This window comes from Apaloderma vittatum, unplaced genomic scaffold, assembly GCF_000703405.1.
Source record: "Apaloderma vittatum isolate BGI_N311 unplaced genomic scaffold, ASM70340v1 scaffold4587, whole genome shotgun sequence".
Taxonomy (NCBI): domain Eukaryota; kingdom Metazoa; phylum Chordata; class Aves; order Trogoniformes; family Trogonidae; genus Apaloderma; species Apaloderma vittatum.
Window position 1 is genome coordinate 60,646 of NW_009726551.1, and position 19,954 is coordinate 80,599.

At 40.1% G+C, this 19,954-nt stretch overlaps 1 protein-coding gene across 1 annotated transcript in view; it reads left to right on the plus strand.

Moving 5' to 3' along the window:
- Positions 1 to 19,466, plus strand: part of SLC9A4 (solute carrier family 9, subfamily A (NHE4, cation proton antiporter 4), member 4) — a 35,062-nt gene extending 15,596 nt beyond the window's left edge. The window contains exons 5-11 of the mRNA XM_009873321.1: positions 1,006 to 1,208; positions 2,546 to 2,632; positions 3,716 to 3,786; positions 11,343 to 11,439; positions 13,782 to 13,913; positions 14,661 to 14,748; positions 19,165 to 19,466. Of these exons, the coding sequence (XP_009871623.1) occupies positions 1,006 to 1,208; positions 2,546 to 2,632; positions 3,716 to 3,786; positions 11,343 to 11,439; positions 13,782 to 13,913; positions 14,661 to 14,748; positions 19,165 to 19,466 (980 nt within the window). The remainder of the gene's footprint in view (positions 1 to 1,005; positions 1,209 to 2,545; positions 2,633 to 3,715; positions 3,787 to 11,342; positions 11,440 to 13,781; positions 13,914 to 14,660; positions 14,749 to 19,164) is intronic.
- The last annotated feature ends 488 nt before the right edge of the window (positions 19,467 to 19,954 follow it).

The following is a 19,954-nucleotide window of genomic DNA, read 5'->3' on the forward strand; positions in this document are numbered from 1 at the left end:
CTCAAACACCAAGGGGAGTGCTAGAGCTTTCCAGAGGAAGGATGAAATATTTTCCACTAAATTTGTTTGCTAAAATGCTGACATCATTTTCTCTGAAGCTTAGATAAAGAGAGTTGGCCTGAGGGTGATACCTCACCTACACAGTCTCAGTCTGAGTAGCTGGTGTCTAGCATAGATATAAGTAGCCAAAAAAGGTCTTACATAAAGTGGTATCCAGAAACCTTTATAACAGGATACTGGTACTTAGGCCTTACCTGTAGTAATCCACTGAGTTTACCAATGACAGCTGTGTAAAATAGTATTTTTTAGCTTTGATTCCAGTAATTTAACAGTTTCTACACAAAACATAGTATACATGTTTCTTACAGAAGATGAAGAGTAAACAAAGCAAACTGGTAAATGTGCTCTATAGATCAAAGCTGCAGTCCTTACATAGCCACAGGCTGTCTGATTAATTTTAACTTTTATTAAAAACAAAGTGAAATTTCAGAAATAAACAGAGGATTACGGGCATTATAAGCCTGAGGATTAAAATTTAAAATGCTGTTACTCTTTGCCTTTCAGTGAACATGTCCACGGGATTTATTGGTAAAGCACCGTTCGAACACTTTGGGCGCATACTATGCAGAAAGCAGGAAAGATTGCAAGGGAAGGTACAGCAAAAACTCTCATCCAGTGGTTTGTCTTGTCTCCAGAGCACTTCAGAGAAGAATGGTGCAACATAAATATAGAAAGTAAATATTTTGCCCTAATATCACTTCTAAAGTGCATAAGTGAATTTAAATCCTCAAGCGGCTAGGAACCATGGTCTTTTCTAGGAGATTATTTCACACAAATTAGGTTCAGCTGCTGGTCAAATAGAAGCTACAGGAACCCAAATTTGGAAAGAAAAGTCTGCTGAAAAGTCTGCCAAGAACTGCCTGAGCCAAGCTGTTGTTTTCCTTTAAATATTTCATTTTTCCCCTTGATTAATAATAATTGTGGAGTTTTTTTTTCCCTTCCTAGGTGTATTTGCTCTCTTCTACATCAGTAACAAGTTCCGAACATATCCCTTCACCTTCAAAGATCAACTCATTATTTCCTACAGTGGCCTTCGAGGAGCCAGCAGCTTCTCTCTTGCATTCTTGCTTCCTGTGAATCTCTTCCCAAGAAAAAACCTATTCATTACTGCTACTCTTGTAGTTATATATTTCACTGTGTTCATTCAAGTAAGTGTATTTCTTAATGGATTGCTTTTATATAATAAGAGTGACTGAAAACTTCATAGGGGAGACTGCATTGAATTTAGGTCTAAACTAGGACAAGCTATCATATTTTATGGAGAGATTTATCACTGCACTGTGCAATTACCCTTTCAGGGCTTTTTAGGTATTATGAAATAACATTTTCAAGAAGTCTGTACTGAAAACCTGCATCTTCTAAAATATTCAGGGAAAAGGGCACCTTCTGTAGCGGCCCAGTTAGCTCAGTCAGTTGAGCGTGGCACTAGCAAAGCCAAGGTGGCGAGTTCGATTCCTGTTCGGTCCCCATGTGTTGCCTGATCTAGTCGACAGGTGACGTCCCTGGTGACAGGGAGGCTGGATTAAAATGATCTCTAAGGTCCCTTCCAGCCTAGGCCATTCTATGATTCTATGATTCTGTCCAAAAATCTTTTATGTTCAGTACACATGCACTTCCTAATTAAATAGCATTTTAACTTTACACTTCAGCACAGGATCATTCTCTACTAGTGGTGTATCTCAAACTGAACAGAAAATAATACGTGTTCTATGAAGGATTTTGGATTTTTTTCTTTTATCTTCATTCATATTGGAGAAACAATGAGAATGATTTGAAATCCTTTGTAAAGGAATACTGAAGAAAAATAAAGTGAATAATTCAGATTTGTAACAGGTGTCTATTTCAGATGTTTGGGTTATCTCACTTGGCTTACAATGCTGTATCTGAAAGAACTGGATCTTCTGGTGGTCCTGCATCCTATGTTCTGTATTTTCACACACCAATATCTTAGACACACTAGGGTGCCAGTGGGGCACTTTGCACTTGTGGCTAGGCACTTGGATTCCACTGGAATGTTTCAGAGAAAAGCATTTTGTTTCTGTGTCCCCTTTTTAAATGCTATTCTCTAGCAGTGTAGTAAAGAATTGGGAACAGCTGAAAGTGATTTCTAAGTGGAAAAAGAAGCCCAAAGTATTTATTCCTGAAAATGTTAAATTAAGAGTTTTCAAGACGGTAAGAATCTCACAGAGAGAAGGTTTTATTTCAAGTGAGTGCTGTTTTGAAGATTGGCAATAAGTCAGTAATTTTACATAGTTAAAACATGTTAATAACTACAATCTCACTTAAACCCAAACAAACTGATGTATAATATTTTTTAAGTTTCTGAGTTTTAATCCTCTTCTATAGTATGACATACAAGTAGATAGCTACTTAGATCTTGTATCTAAGACACAGCTTTCCTAACTGATTAAAATTAAATCCTTTTGCCTTCTTCCTGTTTTTAATAGAAGATAATTAACATTTAAACTCATTTTTCCAAATGCAGGGAATCACAATTGGACCATTGGTCAGATACCTAGATGTGAAAAAGACCAACAAAAAGGAGTCTATCAATGAAGAAATTCATGTGCGAGTAAGTTTTTTTTTTATATCAGTAGATGGTATCCTAAAAAGAGGAAGAGAAAAGATATTCCAAAAGAGCTGGACAGAGAGAGGCATTTAGGAGCACTGGCATTCAGTGGATTTGGACACTGAATGCTTTAAACAGTATTTGGAGGAAACATTAGACATAATTTTCTAAAATATGATGTCTCATTTATATTCATAGCAACTATCATCTTATAATTTCATACGATAAGTGCTATGGTAACACAGAGCCCTTACTTCTTCATACTCGTGTCCATGTGAGGACAGAAATATAAAGGTAGCGTCTACAAAAAGCTAGATTTGTCAAATACTTCTGTTCGCAACTTTTGACTGGTTCTAGATACATTGACACCTCAAAAGTCTTTAACCAAGTTTTACTGAACTGAGTTGAACTATTGGTCCGCAAATTTAAAGTTATTCTGAGTAATGATCTTTTCCCCTCTCAAACATTTGCTTTAGTTCTTAAATTACTATTATATAAAATAACAGGAAGCTGCTTAAGTAGACTTAACACTATACAAAATATATGTAAATGCTTTCATTTGCACAACAGGGAATATATTTGAAAATAAGAGGAACACTGTGCCTTAAAATTAAGCGCATGCAGACACATTAGCAAAATTAGAGTATTTCAACTGATTCGAAGTGCATTTAATTCTTGCTGGTTTAGCCTTCACACTTAACTTTGAAAAGAATTACATTTAAAAGCACCACTTATAACAATGTATGTATAAGAATTGGCCATTTTCCTATTTGTGTCTATAATGCTAGAACCACACAAAAGATGACTGAAAAACCTAGTAGTTAGCAGTGATGAATTTAGTAATCTCATGACCATTTGCAAAGTCCTCAGAGAACTTGTCAGTTAAGGCAAAGGTTAGGATGTGGGATACCCTGTTCTGTGCCTTTCTCAGGCAGGTTACATTTTAGAGAAACGTAGGTATTTCAGAATTAACTCACATCCTCTAATTAAAAAAACAAATCTCAAAATTATGTCAACAACTGTGTATTTGTGGTGACATTACTTTCTCACAATAGTGACAATTTTTTTCCATGTTTGTTTCTCTAGTTGATGGATCATTTGAAGGCTGGTATTGAAGACATATGTGGACATTGGAGTCATTATCAGCTGAGAGATAAGTAAGCACCTCTTATTGCAGCCTATTACAATAAAATAACGTATCTATCATGTAAAATACAATAGGCAAATAGGATAATAAATCAATCTCATGCCCCATAAAGCTAAAATAGCATGAAAATATTGGGAATAAGTGTTATATCTTTTTTTAAAAAAAATTGAAGAGTTATCTCTTGGAAGTACAGTGCTTGTCTATTGCCTGCTAAAATTCTGTCCAAAAAAAGCAGAAAATAAGCCTTCTGAAGGAAAAACATGGCGTTGGAACTCATGCTGCAAACATCAGCCTGTTCACATAGCTTTGGCATAAATCTCAGATCTGTGGCAGTGCTCCTGTAGATCTGCATTTAGAACAGAAGCTACATGTGTCAGTGTTTCACTAACTTTTGCTGTATGCCTTCACAGCAAATATGATCCCTTGTCAATGAGTATAGATTCAATAATAATTAGTCAACTGTCCTAACAGGTTATTGCGTTCAGTTATATTTAGAACAAGAGTACTGAAACAGAATGATTGTATTTAAATATCCAGTAGCATAAGCAGTCTTCACTCAGAAACACAGGATCTGTGTTGTCTTCTATAAGCAGAATGAGGTGTGAAGCTTTTGTCTCTTTCAGGTGCTGCCCAGAGGAGATGGACATGCCATTCTGAGCTATCATTCCTTTTGCCTTTTCCCTAAGAAAGCCCTATGATCATGCTGGCCACCATCACAGCCTGTGAAGGGAGGTGTGGGGACAGACTAATCTTCCTTTCCCACAAACATCCTTTCCCTCGTTATCCCTAGTTACGCCTAGACTTCTGCACTGGAGTCCTCTGTCTCACCTTTCAGTGCTGAACCCCATTAATCCAGACAGAATGGTCTGCTGGTAGATGTGGCAACTCCTTTCATGACTGGTTTCTCGCTATGGAAATCAGGAATTAAGAGTGGGAAGAAGATGGCTGGTTTGCATCCAGTTCTTGTCCCACCAAACAGTGATGATGTAATGTGCTAGAGCACATGCCTGGACCCAGAAAATAAAATATTCTCTTTGCTCTCTCAGTATAGAGATGACTTTAGGACATCCACTGAGACCCCACAACTCTCTGTCAGTAAACTAAACAAATGCCTGCTGGAGCAGTAATTCCATAGATACAGCTGTACTTACACATACCTAGGAGAAAATATTATCCTCTCATCTCGCGTCTACCCAATGGCTAAGAAAAGAGAATTTTGTCCAAACTAGGCATAAATGCAGTGTTTTAGTTCAGGGGCAGATTGAAAAAACACACCGAATGTGAAGATACTCAGTCTAAGAAGGTTGTATTAAAAGGTGTTTGCTAGACTTATCTTCACAACTTTCAAGATGTTTAGCATATGTATATCAGAATTAATTACTTGAGTGCTGACATTCCAGGAAGCTTCCTGTCACACTGAAAAACGTAAAGAGCTCTAATCCCAGTGGAAACATCTGTGTACCTATCTGTGCTATTCATGTATAAAAACTAATCTTTGTTAAGAAAAAATGTACAAATTCTGTAGTGTTTTTCCTAGCATTGTGAAGCACTTATTTACCTTGCTGTGGTAAACTGTTCCTTTAAAAGAAACATACAAGAAGATCTGCTGTTGTTCTGCTAAATGTCCTCCTGAAAGTGCATACCTGTTCCAAAATGCACACACACATTCACATTCAAATTATGCCACACATTAGCAATATTTTACAATCTGCAGCACGTAGCATTTTGGTGTCCATTCAATTTCTCTGTTATTCAGAATACAAAGAACTGTATTTTCTCTGTTCTAATTGTCAGGATTCAAAATTATCAACAACATAATGGGCCCAAACTACTGTAACTGCTGGGCCATTTAAAGTGTTATTGGTGGCTGCCTGAATAGACCAGAATTGCTGTAAGAGCAGCTGCTGCTGTTATGCCCTACTAGAACACAACATTTGCACAAAGGCATAGAGACTGGCCATATTCTTTTCTGACAAATGTGGCAGTATTATATGCAAACACACATCCAGCCCTCTTTTTTGCTCTGATTGCAGCTTGTTTCTTTCTTTTGTCTGGTGGGCTTTGCAATCTCCATGGACCAGTAGACCATGCCAAATGTCCCTCTAAAGGTCTCTGCTCACTAGGCCTTCAGGAGTCCACAGGTGCCTCCAATTTGGATTCAATTTCCACCACTGAATTATACGTATGTGTGCATTTGAATGAAGATCGGCTCCTACCACAGAAATAAAAACACATTTCCTTTTTTTACAATTTGATTTTAATACCTTTTTTTCAGATTTAAGAAGTTTGACAATAAGTATTTGAAGAAAATCTTAATTCGGCAACATCAGCCAAAATCCAGTATTGTGTCATTGTACAAAAAGATGGAGATAAAACTGGCTGTTGAGATGGCTGAAAGCATCATGAATGTTTCAAAACCATCTACAGCTTCTTTACAGTGAGTACTGACCTTCTGATCTTTTGCAGAGTAGGGACGAAAGGAAGGAAGGTGACATAAGTGAGGAAATACCCAAGGGATTTCATAACTTCCATAGAAAAGTAATTTTAAAAGAGATAGTTATGAAAGGAGAGGTTACTGGTTTGTGCTGGCAATTTGGTGATTATCATATTTGCACTTTGGCTCTTTGGTCACAGAGTGAAAATTAAAACCAGAGACATTTTCTCCATTTCTCTTCGGTGGAGCCAGGCACAGAAGCCCCTCCGGTTGCTTTAAATCACAGCAGTGGTGCAAGGTGGCTGTACTAGTCCCTTAGCTGGCCAGTGAGTTTTGCTCGTCACTGTTAGGTGCTGAGAGACCTGCAGGAGAGCTTAGAGCACAGGTCCAGACTCCATTGTCCCACTCACAGATTTCTGCTAAGAGCAGTTTTCCTTGGAGCATTTACAATTTTTGCTACTTCACTCTGCAGTCTCTCAAACTGCGTTGCCATATTTCCTGCTTCTGTACCAAATTAATCTGATTAAACACTGAGAGCATCCCTGCAGGGAAGGACTCAGGGGGTACTAGTGAATGAAAAGCTGCACATGAGCTGGCAATGTGCACTCGCAGCCCACAAAGCCACTAGGATCCTGGGCTGCATCAAAAGAAGCGTGGTCAGGAGGTCGAGGGAGGTGATTCTCCTGCTCTGCTCTGGTGAGACCCCACCTGCAGTACTGTGTCCAGCTGTGGGGCCTCCAGCATAAGAAAGACATGGACCTGTTAGAGCAGGTCCCCAAGAAGACCACAAAAAGATCAGAGGGCCAGGCTCCCACTGGCCACTGTTTCTGCCGCTGCCTGCTCTTTGCTGCTGCATCCTTCAAACCCTCTCCGTTTTCCAGCAGCCTCTGGCAGGGCTCAGCATTTTTTCTTTCTTGAGTGATCATCTCATCCTATAAAACAAAGTTCTAATACCAACTGGATGTTAAATTAAAATGTCTCTTAAAACTTAGGTTTAATCCTGTCAAGATTCATCTGCTTTCCTGAAACTGATGTCAGCATGCAGCGTAAGACCTGCTTCTTTTCATCTAAATCATTCTTTGCTGAACAGATGATATTAAAGAAGATTGTGTGTCTGTCAGACTTCTTTCTGTCTGTTGTATTCCCTTAACTGTTCTGAGACAAGAGAAAATGTGCAAGGTACAAAATCTATGGCAATCAAACTGCATTCTTCTTATTTTCTTGAGGGAAAATAAGATGAATTGCTTCAGCTACGTTCAGAAATTCCCTCCTGAGATGAGGATTTAGAATGAAGGATATTGTATAATGAACAGCTGATATAATGGACTAATTTTTGCCAGCTCCACTTCAGCTATAATTGAATTTTACTGTTTCCTACTGAGACAGCCTTTTTAAAAAGCAAGTGTCAACTTCAAAAACCAAAGTGCAGCCTGTGGCTCAGAAACATTCTGATTCTTGGAGCCTATAAGAGTGTTCTAGGAAAACATGTTTTCTCAGCTCTGTTGCTGGATAGGTGTCTGCTGTTGAGCACTGGAGGAGACAGAGTAGTTGGCTAGTTGTTGGACATTTGGTCTGAGTCAATGCAGCGATTCTTATATCCCCATTCTCCTGAGAAATTAAGTGAAATTGCTCAAGACTAAAAGGTTTCTGAATATATTTGTAAATTGTTTGATTGTTATCATTGATGTAGGTCGTACTTAATGTCCTTGTCTTCAGTGAGGATAGAAAAATCTGGCCATGAGCAAGCGGAGATTTGAAATCAAATTCCAATGTATAGCACATAAAGTAATATTTGCAGTGCCATCGTAATACGAAAATTCTCCCACTAGCTCTTCTGATCAGTTCTGCAGCATTGAGGCACATAAGGGGAAATGCTCTATAACAATCAAAGTAGATTTCCATTGCTGCGAATTAGCGTTCTTCTCAAAAATAACATTCATGCTGGTATGATTCCTGCAAGTGAAGTGGGTCTCTGATATGCAGTATTTCCAATGGAAACGGGAGAAATTTGCCCGTGGGCTACGCAACAAGGCATCCAGATTTGAAGGAAAATAGAGCATTTTGCTATAATGTTTTGAGAATATAAGCTTAATTAATGTTGGCTTCATATTACTGCAAAGTTGACTTTGGTAAGAGCAAGTCTTAGAATGTATCAGTACAGCACAGATCAGAATCAAGTGCTGTGTGGTCATTTGTAGTGGTGCAGTTTTGCAAGAACTGTGCCTGGTGAATGTTACTTCCTTCAAACGACTAGTGAAGATTGGTGAAGAGTTCATAAAGTTAACAATTTTAGATAACTAATATAATAAATAAAATACAATTAACATAACTAAATCCTACAATGTTTGTGAAAAATATTTTATTTCCTCCTGGTAAGAACTATCTCCATGTTTACAGAAGAAAGGGGTGCCATCATGGTACGCATTACAGAGAGACAGTTGGTTTTGTAGTATATTATTATTTCACTCTTTTCTTCACAAATATATCTTCTATGCTATGTTTTGTTGTAACATGCTGGAATTTTTAATAAGAACAAAGAAACAGTTTCAATAAGGATTGCTTTATGGCTTTGGTAACATACCAAACTTGTTTGTTGTTTTATTCTGAAAGTTCTTTTTTTAATGTATTATATATTGCAAAATGTATGAGTAATCTGTTCCTTATTACCATACCTGTGCATTGTTATTGGTTCGGTAGGTTAATATCTAATCCTATGAAAAGAATATACATTTTTTACTTGTGCTCCAAACCAATACAGACTACCTTCATGCTGTTGGTTCTCTTGCTATCCCAACATAGCTGAAGATCAGGGAATTTTACGTATTCTAGTTAAGTCACTTTAAGTGCAAAATTATAAGACTTAGGACTGGCCACTTCTGTACCAGCATGTGGAGGGGGTCAGGTATGCAATTGGAAATGTAAGGAGATGATCTTATGTTTTCCCAGTGTAGTTCTGCTTTCCCCTGTTTAGCAGCTTTTCCCCAACCAATCCCAACTGTAGGGTATATAAAGGCTCTGTGGAGACATCCAGTGAAGTGCAGACCAGAGAGGCACTTACTCCCTATGATGTCAAAGCTGCTTGCATTGATTGTCAGTTCGATTTGCATTACACAAATGAGCCAAGCCTGCATTTTATACACCACTGCTTGTTGACAAGCTAGGTTGCCATTAGTCCCCAGGGTCTGTGCTTGTGTTTGCTTTCCCAGGTGTCCAAAGGGACAGCAGCTAGGGACTGCTGACAGCAAAGAGACTGGTTTCCTTGCTGTGGATAGGAGCACACATGGACACAGCCTCCAGCACAGTAGACCCAACATGGCATAAGAGTGCATTGCACCTAAGTCTGGAAACTCAGTGGCGTCCCTAGACCCTCTCAGTGTTATCCCTGAGAGATGGAAGCAAGTGGAAAACTAATGAATGAACAAACCAACCAACTAGCCAAACAATAAGGACACTAAACTGGCCTGGAATCGGATGGTGGTGATGGTCTTTTTTCCCTCTCATTGCATTCCTTTCTCTACCAAAATGTGACAGGACTGATGTGGTCTATATATAACATCATTCTGGTAAATACCTAGCTTTGTTGTCATTGCTGTTGATGAGAATTGATGAATGTCAATTAAACATTTGTTGGGCAGAATTTATCAGGGCCAGGATAATATTTTTAGTCCAGAAAGGGAAATCCTTTTCTGTCATTTTGGCTTGCCAATAGCTGAGTGGTAGACTCATGGGTCTCTCATGACTCAATGAGATCCCCATTCTGTTGGTTACTCCAGCTCTACCTTTAACAATTTTTCTTTTTACTTCATGAAAAATCTTGCAAATCTCAGGTTTGGTCTCATGTACAATGAAAACACATTCTGAAACTTTGAAATATAACAGGAATTCATTCTTATATTCCAGTGGCTTTGGACAGGTACAGGCCACCAGTGCTGACTATCTACTTGTTGGTAAGAGGCAGTAAAATGTAGAATCCAGGCAGGTCATGATGGTCCTACAAGTTTTTAAGATGTTCGTATCATAGTATAGTACAAAAAAGTGATAATCTTGTTAAACTACCTGTAATGACAAATTCCAACCTTTTTCCTATTTACAGCATAAGCTCAGTTTAGCTTGAGTTCACCTTTCTTTGTCATTAAATGTTTCAAATTTGTTTTAGAGGGAGTACAAAATAAATGCACACAAATCTTCAGCAACACTGTACATTGTTCATAATCCATTCTTTAACTGTATAATTTACAGACAAAACTTTAAGGACATCACTTAGCTGAGAACAAATATTTGCAATTACTTTTTTTTTTAAAAAAAACAAAAGACAGGGAAGCAAAATGGAGAAAGGAAAAAAATAGAAACAAGATGAACTCAGACTGATTCACTCTGGATGATCACTATTTCCCTTTCCTTTCTTGGGAATTCAGCCAAAGGCTAAATCTCACACAGATTGACTGATTTACCAAAACCAGTTAACATTTCACAGCAGTCCTCATCCATTATTTTCCTAGTGAAAAAGCCAGATAGATACAAGTTACTGTGGTCTTCTTGTCAGAGTTTTTTAAAAATACGAAGATGACTATCTTTATGGTAGTTCCTTCATTTTAAATAGAGAACCAGGCTCAGTAGCAAGGAAACCCTGAACACTCTTCTCACCACAGGGCTGGTGTCTCAGACTCCTTAAAGATTCTTAAAGATTTTTCTTAAAGTTTTTAAAGATTTTCTGCACTTTCTCAAAGGAGTTGAAACCAATAGGATAGTGACGCCCAGACTGCTAAGGCAGGGCTGAAGAGTGTATTCAGAGAATGAAACTTGCAGAGCCTTCCTGAACATACGGCTGGTTCTTGCCCGATTTAATGCTTAAATACAATCTTCCTTAGGAAGCTTTGAGAAAGAAAAGAATAGTTTCTGCTGTATGAGGGCTTAGGGTCCATTCTGACTACCCAATATATTGATAAAACTCAGGAAAAAGAAAAATCTGACAGTTTTTATTAAACTTTGGATGATTTCATGGTGTCACTGGTCACAGAAAGGCTCTTCATAGCCTTTTGTTCTTGCACTAAAAATAGATCATGCATCATTTCACAGGAATACTATTCAAGCAACTCATTAGTATCACGTTTAAACTTCTATTTTATTTACAGGAGTGATATAAAGCAGCATACGCATAGGTTTTCCCCCGCAGAGATGGAGTCCATGAGAGATGTCCTGGCACATAATCTATACAGAGTGCGACAAAGGGTGCGTAAGTGACCTGCTATCACTTGGTATTTGCAGACTGAAAGCTTTTGTTTGCCCTTCTGATATCGTAGCCATGGTGGCTGGTAGCACTGGGACCAACCCTGGAGTCACACTCATGGGAAACATGGGCTGGGATCCCACAGCTGCTCCAACACAGGAGCTGCATGGGGAAGGCAGGGAAGGAGCCCTGACTCTGTGCTCACTCCTGGGTGAAAAAAAGGAAAGCAGTTTGTTTTGTTTTGTGAGGTTTTTTTTTCCTCATCAGCTTTGCACACTGATAGCAGTGGGAAAAGGTAGGAAAAATCTATAACCGAGCTGTAGAGGTCAGCCTTCCCTTGCTCACAGCTCCCTTGTGATTCAGAAACAGCCTTCTCAAGGCCACCAGATGTTCCCAAGGAAGTCTGAGTTCCTAGATCATAGAATCATAGAATCATAGAATGTGTTGGGCTGGAAGGGACCTTCAAAGCTCATCTAGTCCAACCTCCCTGCAGTGAGCAGGGACATCTTTAACCAGATCAGGTTGCTCAGAGCCCCATCAAGCCTGACCTTGAATGCCTCCAGGGATGGGGCCTCCACCACCTCTCTGGGCAACCTGTTCCAGTGTTTCGCCACCCTCATAGTACAGAACTTCTTCCTAATGTCTAACCTAAATCTACCCTGCTCTAGTTTAAAACCATTACCCCTAGTCCTATCACTACATACCTTTGTAAACTGTTCCTCCCCAGCTTTCTTGTAGGGTCTTCTCCCCAGGATCGGGCACAGCTCACACGGCGGAGGGCAATGAGCTGGACCCATCCCTGGCAGCCCTGGGGAGGATGCCAGGCTCTGTGGGAAGCAGCTGGCTGGCAGGTCGCCAGCAGTGATGAAACTTCCCTGTGGAGGTGGATGGATCAGTGGTGGTAAACATTGCGTAGCCCAAAGTCAGCTGAGAGTCAGCCTGGTAAATCTTTGGTCTATGTGGGTGGAGCAGTTTGCCCTAAGTGTAAGAGGAGAAAGGCAAAAAAAGAAACAAAAAACTCCCAATTCCCCAGCCTCTGGAGTTTCGCTTTAGACATTTGGGTTTTTTTCCTGTGAAATGAGGAGGATGATACCTCAGCAGGGATTTGTTTTGCAGAAATTTGTACTGATTCTGATGCAGCCCAATATATAATATCTACTTAATCCAATCTTGGCCCCAGAATATACAACTGAGTGCTCTTCTACAGCAATGAGTGATAGAGGGCATATTACAGTAACCTTGAAATTATGCAGATAAACGGCACTAACTTGTGTAACACATTTACTAGAAAATGCTAGGCCTGCTCATTTAAATGTGTCATTATTAATATGATTTTCATTTTTAATATTGTTTGATTTGCCATGGCCAATTATCCTTATGATATTAATTTCCTATCTTACTCACAACAATTTGCATATATGGCTTCCTCTTAGATAACTGAAATGAACTCTCTCTTCAAAATCAATTACAATAATGACTATTTGCACCAGTAATTTCCTATGTGGTATTGAGAACTGTGTGCTTTTGGAAATAGAAGATCAAAAGTAAAATAATGCCACTTCTAATACTTCACTTCCAATTCTGAAGGCTTCATAATGTTCTGGCTCACCAGACCACCTTTACAAGGACCTTTGCAAGTGAGACTGAGATCAGATCTTGTATTTTAAAAGGGCTTATAAATATGCATGAATTTTTCTCTTTAAGCAGGATTTCCTTCTTGTCTCAAGATGTATGCTATAAGCTAAAAAGCTTGTTCTAAAAGATCCTCAGCTTTAGGGTAATTATCAAGGTGTAGTTCGTCCAAGTATGGAAAGCAAACTCAACCATGCATTTCGTTCTGGAGACATACTGTACTTAACATAGTCTTTTGCTCCCAGGCATGTCTGCAACTTGGTCCTGGCTCAGTTTTATTATTACCAAGGCTCAGAGGTGGGTTAACCAGCTAATTCATTCTTGGGATCTGCCTTATATACGTAACTCCCTATTGTGTCGTCAGAAGAGGGCTGACAAAGGGAGGACAAGCACAGAGATGTTAACAGTCTTGTGTTGGTGGATATGTTTTGACGGTACACTTCGAGCAGGTGTGAGGCTATGAAAAACAGCACGAAAACGTAGCCCCTGAGATCTGAAACTTACAGCTGTGTTCATGCTCCTTCCCATCTTGCTCTGCAGCAGTGAGGTTAGTGTGAGGCTGCATTTTTCCATGGGATATCAAAGAGATCCATGGTGAATCAGTGGCTAAGCCGGGGCAGGCATCTCCTTGGACTGGTGATCAGCCAGACTGCACTAGGTTATCAACATTGTAAGTGCAAAGAGAAGCACCTGGGTCTGTTTTCTCTTTCAGGCACCAACATACAACCGACACAACTTGCCTACCAACACAAATGAGAAACAAGCCCAAGAAATCCTCATCCGTTGGCAGAACAGCTTGAGGCAGAGTTGCAGAAAGGGGAACAGCTTACCTTGGGGTAGACCGGTACTTGTTGCATATACTATTATTCATGTGAACAATGATTCTGCTTTACTGTAAATAAGGAAAGAGACACATATTTTTATGCTTTTTGCAATAGCAAAAATGGATACTTTCCACAGTGTCCTGATGCAGCACCTAAGAAAGAGCTTCACTTAGCATGTGGACAGCAACATTTTTATGTCCTACCACTATACATTGGTCAGAAAGCAGCTACTATGTGTGTAAGTAGTAAAATAATGTGACTTGCATGGTTTGGGCATGTGCAAAACATAGTATAATCACAGCTGTGTGAATTTGTGAGTTCACAAATGGCCTGAGGCAAAGCCCTTGACACCTTGCACTGACAGTTTGGGATCTCAATCAGTTAGAGTAAGATTTGACTGACCAAATGTAGGCATGGACAGCATAGACGTTTACAGCTGAGATTTAAGGAAGAGATATAAGTCCTTGCTGGGTATATTAATTTTATTTAAAGTTGTCACTTGAAATAGGAAATGTGAATCTTAGAAGAACATTATTTCTCTCCCACAGGGTTGTTATGTCAAACACAGACATTTTCACTGGAGTTGGCATTGAGTTCAACCATCCAAGACAAACACTGATCTTATTCATACCTCTCTCAATTTGGCTGCAAAGGTGCAAGGGCACAAAAGAAAAAGCATATAACCATCCCTCTTTACCATCCCACCAACTACGTATAAATTGCAAAAGCAATCACAGGCACTGAACCCATTTCTGTCTTGTACACAGGCGAGCACCATGGAAGTACGCTACCTCTCTTTGCCTCAGGGCCCCAGCCAGCCCAGTAGACGAAAAGCCAGGCATGTTACTTTTACAGGTAATGAAAACGCTTTACTCTGTATCCTATTCCATCAGTGACCGAAACTTGGCCAGTCGTTCAGTGGATTTAGCAGTACTAAATGAATACTCTCGTGGAAGTCCCTGGTCTCTTTAAATGAGCTGCACCCTTCTCTCCTATCTTTTTTATCTATGTTGTTTATATGGTCATTACTGCAGTAGTTTCTATCTTGTTCCGGCACCGCCTAGTTTTTTCTTTTTCATTCTTACACAAATATTCCTGTGATCTCTACAGCGTAGCCTGGCCATGAGGGCATCCTTGTAAGCCCAAGAAAGCAAATATTCTGTTCCCTTCAGCTCCACAGAGAAAAATTGCACACAAAATCACTAGTTGCTGCTGAAAACATAACCCAGTCGAGGCAAGGCTGTCAGAGCTCCATGCTTCCAGGTCCTCCGCTGGGTGCCTCAGGGGTTCTCTGTGTTTTTTGGAGATGAGGCTCTAATCACGTAGACTAACATAAAATCCTGACAGAGTCTGTCCCCATGAAGCTGGTCTCTTCTCCCCTATTTCCAGGTTTCTCTCTATTAAAATTTCTGTAGTAATGTTGGTATTTATGGATTCATTTATCAGTCAGTCTCAGGCACACATTAAAATGCAAACCTATCCTCACACCATAAATAAAGAGGCAGAGGTTAGGGATGGAACACCACTGAATTACCCAAAGAAACATCATAGAACAGAAAATGTGGAATTTACAATACTTGAATTTTCATCATTGACTCCATCTATAGTCTCACTGAATCCTTCCTAAGTTTATTTATGTGAACCTGAAAGTCATTTGTGTTCCTTAGAAAAATTCTTTTTAGCAAAATTTGCTACAGTGAACGAAACCATATTTTTAATCTTGGTCTTTGTATCAAAAACTTGGACAAGAAAGTTTGTTTCCTGCAGGTGCAAAATTCTTCCTTCCCTTTCTGTTTTACTGTGAAAGTGATGAAAGTGCTGAAAGTAAAAGTGATCTGTGTAAGCAAACCATTGCCTTGGAGCTGGACACTCACACATGATGGCAACAGAGCAGGAACCCATGGGATCTATTCAGAGGGGAAAATAAAAGCTACTCAAGGAGATTTTTTTTTCATACAGCTGATTGCTTTCTGTTCTGTTTGTCAGGACATCATCATGGGGGATAAATGTCTTTCTAAGAGATTCAAATTGTTCTACACAGCAGCCTCAGACCTAAAAGCATTTCAGACACTTTCAAGGGACCAAGTACTGCTATAGCACACAGGCATATTATCTCAGTGGGAAGAGAGGTAAATACTTAAGCAATGAATACAAGTACTTTTAACTAATAGCTAGGCCTGAGTTTGAGCCCTGTCTTGTGTTCTACCCAAATAATTAGACTTCCTGGTTCAGGTTCTGGACCCATCTTAAGTCCATTGTGTAGCAGGTCCATTGACTAGCATTCACACCACTTTAAATGTCCGCAGCAGGAGGAAATCACCCTCAACACCTCTCATAAACTGTGTTAGGATGAAATGAATTGCACTTGGGAACTGAGAAGAGAAATACTCTGTATGTAGGATTAGAATGATAACCTCATATATGCACATAATATGCATTTACAGAGATTAATGTCATCTGTCTATGCCTGGAAGTCCCCCTAGAAGAAGAATCCTCCAGAAAGCTTGGTTTAACGCTTATATATCACATGTGCAGAAAGTTTAGTAACTAAGAAATCTGAAAAGACCACAAATAGATCCTTAAACCACCTATTAGCTCGTTTTACCACTCAGAAATGAATTATTTCTTTGACAGTATATATCATTCATGCTTTGTAGCAGTGATGCTCCCAAAGGGCTACATAGAAGCCTTTCAAATCTGAAACTGTCCTATTTCATTGCTTATGCTGTAGTATGACCACTTATGAGAAGCAGGTTCTGCTCTTAAAGAATCTGTACCCATTTGGTAGAGTAAGGGCTGGTGCATACATTCTTACTTGGTCTCAGCTGTGAAGTAAAACATTAGCTTAAAATAATTTAATAGTTATTAAGCTGCAATGACTTGATAAATTTTGACTGTGTGATTATTCCTGCATGTGTGCTTTAACTGTAGCAGCATATAGTCTAATTTTATTATTCATAGACTTCTCTGTTTATTTCCCCAAACCTCCCAGCTTGTTACAACTTGTTTCTTAAATTAGCTAATGTGCTAGTGCATAGTCAGACTAAAAGTGGCTTTAAGTTAAAAAAATGTATTCTACAAACTCAACAGAATGAGAAAGCCATTTATTGACCTATTGTAGGCAAATTTTTATTGTGTACTTGTGGCAAAGAAAGCTGGTAGGGGCAGGTCCGACACACCCAATGTAATCAAAGCGCCCTAAAGTAAAACTCCTGGTTTCAGGTGAAACTGTTTTCTTCCCAGTTGTTAATCACAGGTGACTGGTAAACTTGATTTTCAATGACAGTACAGTCTTCCCCTTCATCACCTTTTTGCCTCCTGCTGTGGGTTTCACAATGCTTTTCAACTATGGTACTAGTTATTCTAGTGGAATTTGTGGAAAATTGAAATCTATGTAAAGGAACACTTGCCCTGTGAAGGCACTGAGCGGCTCTGTGAGGCACTAAAAGATATCTGAATGTGTTTATTCACTGGGGTTTCAGAAGAGGAGACTCAGGGGGGACTTTATAACTCTTTACAGCTACCTGAAGGGAGGTTGTAGTCAGCTAGAGGTCAGAAAACTAGTGACAGGATGAGAGGGCATGGCCTGAAATTTCATCAGGGAAGGTTTAGGTTAGATATTAGGAAGCATTTCCTCACCGAGAGGGTGATCAGGCATTGGAATGCGCTGCCCTGGGAAGTGGTGGAGTCACGGTCCCTGGAGGTGTTTAAGGAGAGGCTGGATGTGGCACTTAGTGCCGTGGTCTGGCCGATGTGGTGGTGTTGGGTCATAGGCTGGACTTGATGATCTCAGAGGTCTTTTCCAGCCTCAATAATTCTGGAATTCAGTGAATAGAAAGTTATCAGGAGTAGCCAACATGGATTTAACAAGAGGAAGTCTTGCTTGACTAGTCTGATATCCTTCTACAAAGGTGTGACCAAATGGGTTAGTGAAGAGAGAGCAGTGCATGTAATATCCCTGGGCTTCAGTAGGGCTTTTGATACTGTCTCTCATAACATCCTTGTAGGAAAACTCAAGAAATGTGGGAGAGATGGTTGGAGTGTGAGGTTTTTTGTTAACTAGCTCAGCAACAGAGTTCAGAGGGTTGTGATCAGTGGTGCAGAATCAAGCTGGAGGCCTATGGCCAGTGGTGTTCCGCAGGGATCAGTACTGGGTCCAGTTTTGTTCAATATCTTCATCAACGACCTGGATGAGGGGATAGAGTGCACCCTCAGCAAGTTTGCTGATGATACACCATAAGGCTGTGCTGCTATCCAACAAGATCTAGAAAGGCTAGAGAGCTGAGCGAAGGTGAACCTCATAAAGTTCAATAAGGACAAGTCTGGACTCCTGCATCTGGAGAGGAATAACACCAGGCACAAGTACAGATTAGGGGTTGTTCTGCTGGAAAGCAGCCCCAAGGAAAGACTTTGAAGTCCTAGTGGAGAGTAAGTTGTCCTCGGGACAGCAACGTGCCCTTGTGGCCAAGAGGGCCAATGGGATCCTGGGGTGCATTAAGAAAAGTGTGTCCAGCAGGTCTAGGGAGGTTCTCCTCCCCCTCTACTCTGCCCTGGTGAGACCACACCTGGAATACTGTGTCCAGTTTTGGGCTCCCCAATTCAAGAGTGACAAGAGTCTACTGGAGAGAGTCCAATACAAAGCTATGAGGATGATTAAAGAACTTGAACATCTCTCCTATGAAGAAAGACTGAGAGAACTGGTTCTATTTAGTCTTGAGAAGAGGAGGCTGACTTGAGATCTTATTAATGTGTATAAATATCTGAGGGGTGTGTGTCAAGATGAAAGGGACAGTCTCATTTTGGTGGTGCTCAGTAATAGGACAAGGAATGGGGACAGTCTCATTTTGGCGGTGCTCAGTAATAGGACAAGGAATAATGGATATAAGCTAGAATATAGGAAGTTCCATCTCAACATGAGGAGAAACTTCTGTACTGTGAGGTTGACTGGAACAGGCTGCCCAGAGAGGTTGTGGAGTCTCCTCCTCTGGAGACTTTCAAAACCCACCTGGATGTGTTCCTGTGTGGCTGCCCTAGGGCATCCTGCTTTGGCGGGGGGGGGGGGCAACTAGAGGTCCCTTCCAACCCCTAGCATTCTATGATTCTATGATTCTGTGATTCTGTGATTATATGATTCTATGATTTAAAATGCTTCCTTTTCAGGGTTTAAAACCGTAATATTGTACTGAATTGAATACCCTTTAACCGTCCTTGCCAATACCACGGTGCTTCTCTTTTATACAAAATACAAAATTTTCATCTATTCTCTTTCAGATCACCATGGAATTGGTTCTGATGCTGCGTGCCCAGTAAAATTCAGACCCCAGCCACGACTACGTCCACTCGAGGCAAAACATCGCCAGGAAGAGCTGATTCCAATGGCACGTTTGGATAGACGAACGGGCCCATCCAATCCGTCAGGTCGAAGAGGAAATTCAATCAGCCAGCATCACTTCACCAGAGCACACAGGCTAGCTCTAATGCCAAAGTCTCGATTCGCTCTGGCAGAAGTAGAGGAGTATGAGTCAGATGAAGAGACAGAAATGATGGCACCAGCCAGGCCATTAGCCATATGAGGAACAGAGAAGAGTGATGTTTGTATCTCTAGGGCCCTTTGTGCACTGCTCCACAAAAAAAATAACAAAGCTCTTACAAGAGCCAAACCACAATTTTCCTTCTGGGACCAGTGCACTTGCTCTTGTAACACTTTCAAGTGCTGAATCAATGTACTTAGTGGCTCAGAGAAGACTCAAATTCTTATATATTTATATCAAACTTTCTTTCCAACAAAACACTGTAGGAAAGAGGAAAATGTGATCTTTGTAGAGGTTTGAACATGCATTTAAATTGCAGTAGTTGGGCACATGCAGTGCTATGGGTGGAAACTGATAATGTCTTCACCTGTTCTGTACTATGGCTTGCATCCAGAAGAAGGAAATGCCAAAGGACATGCTTGGCACATCAATGCCCAAACTCTTAACTTCAACTTGCCTAGAGCTTTTGACCTCAGAGTATTTGAGCTATTCCAGGAAAGAGTTGAAAAACAGAAAAGTATTCTTATGGC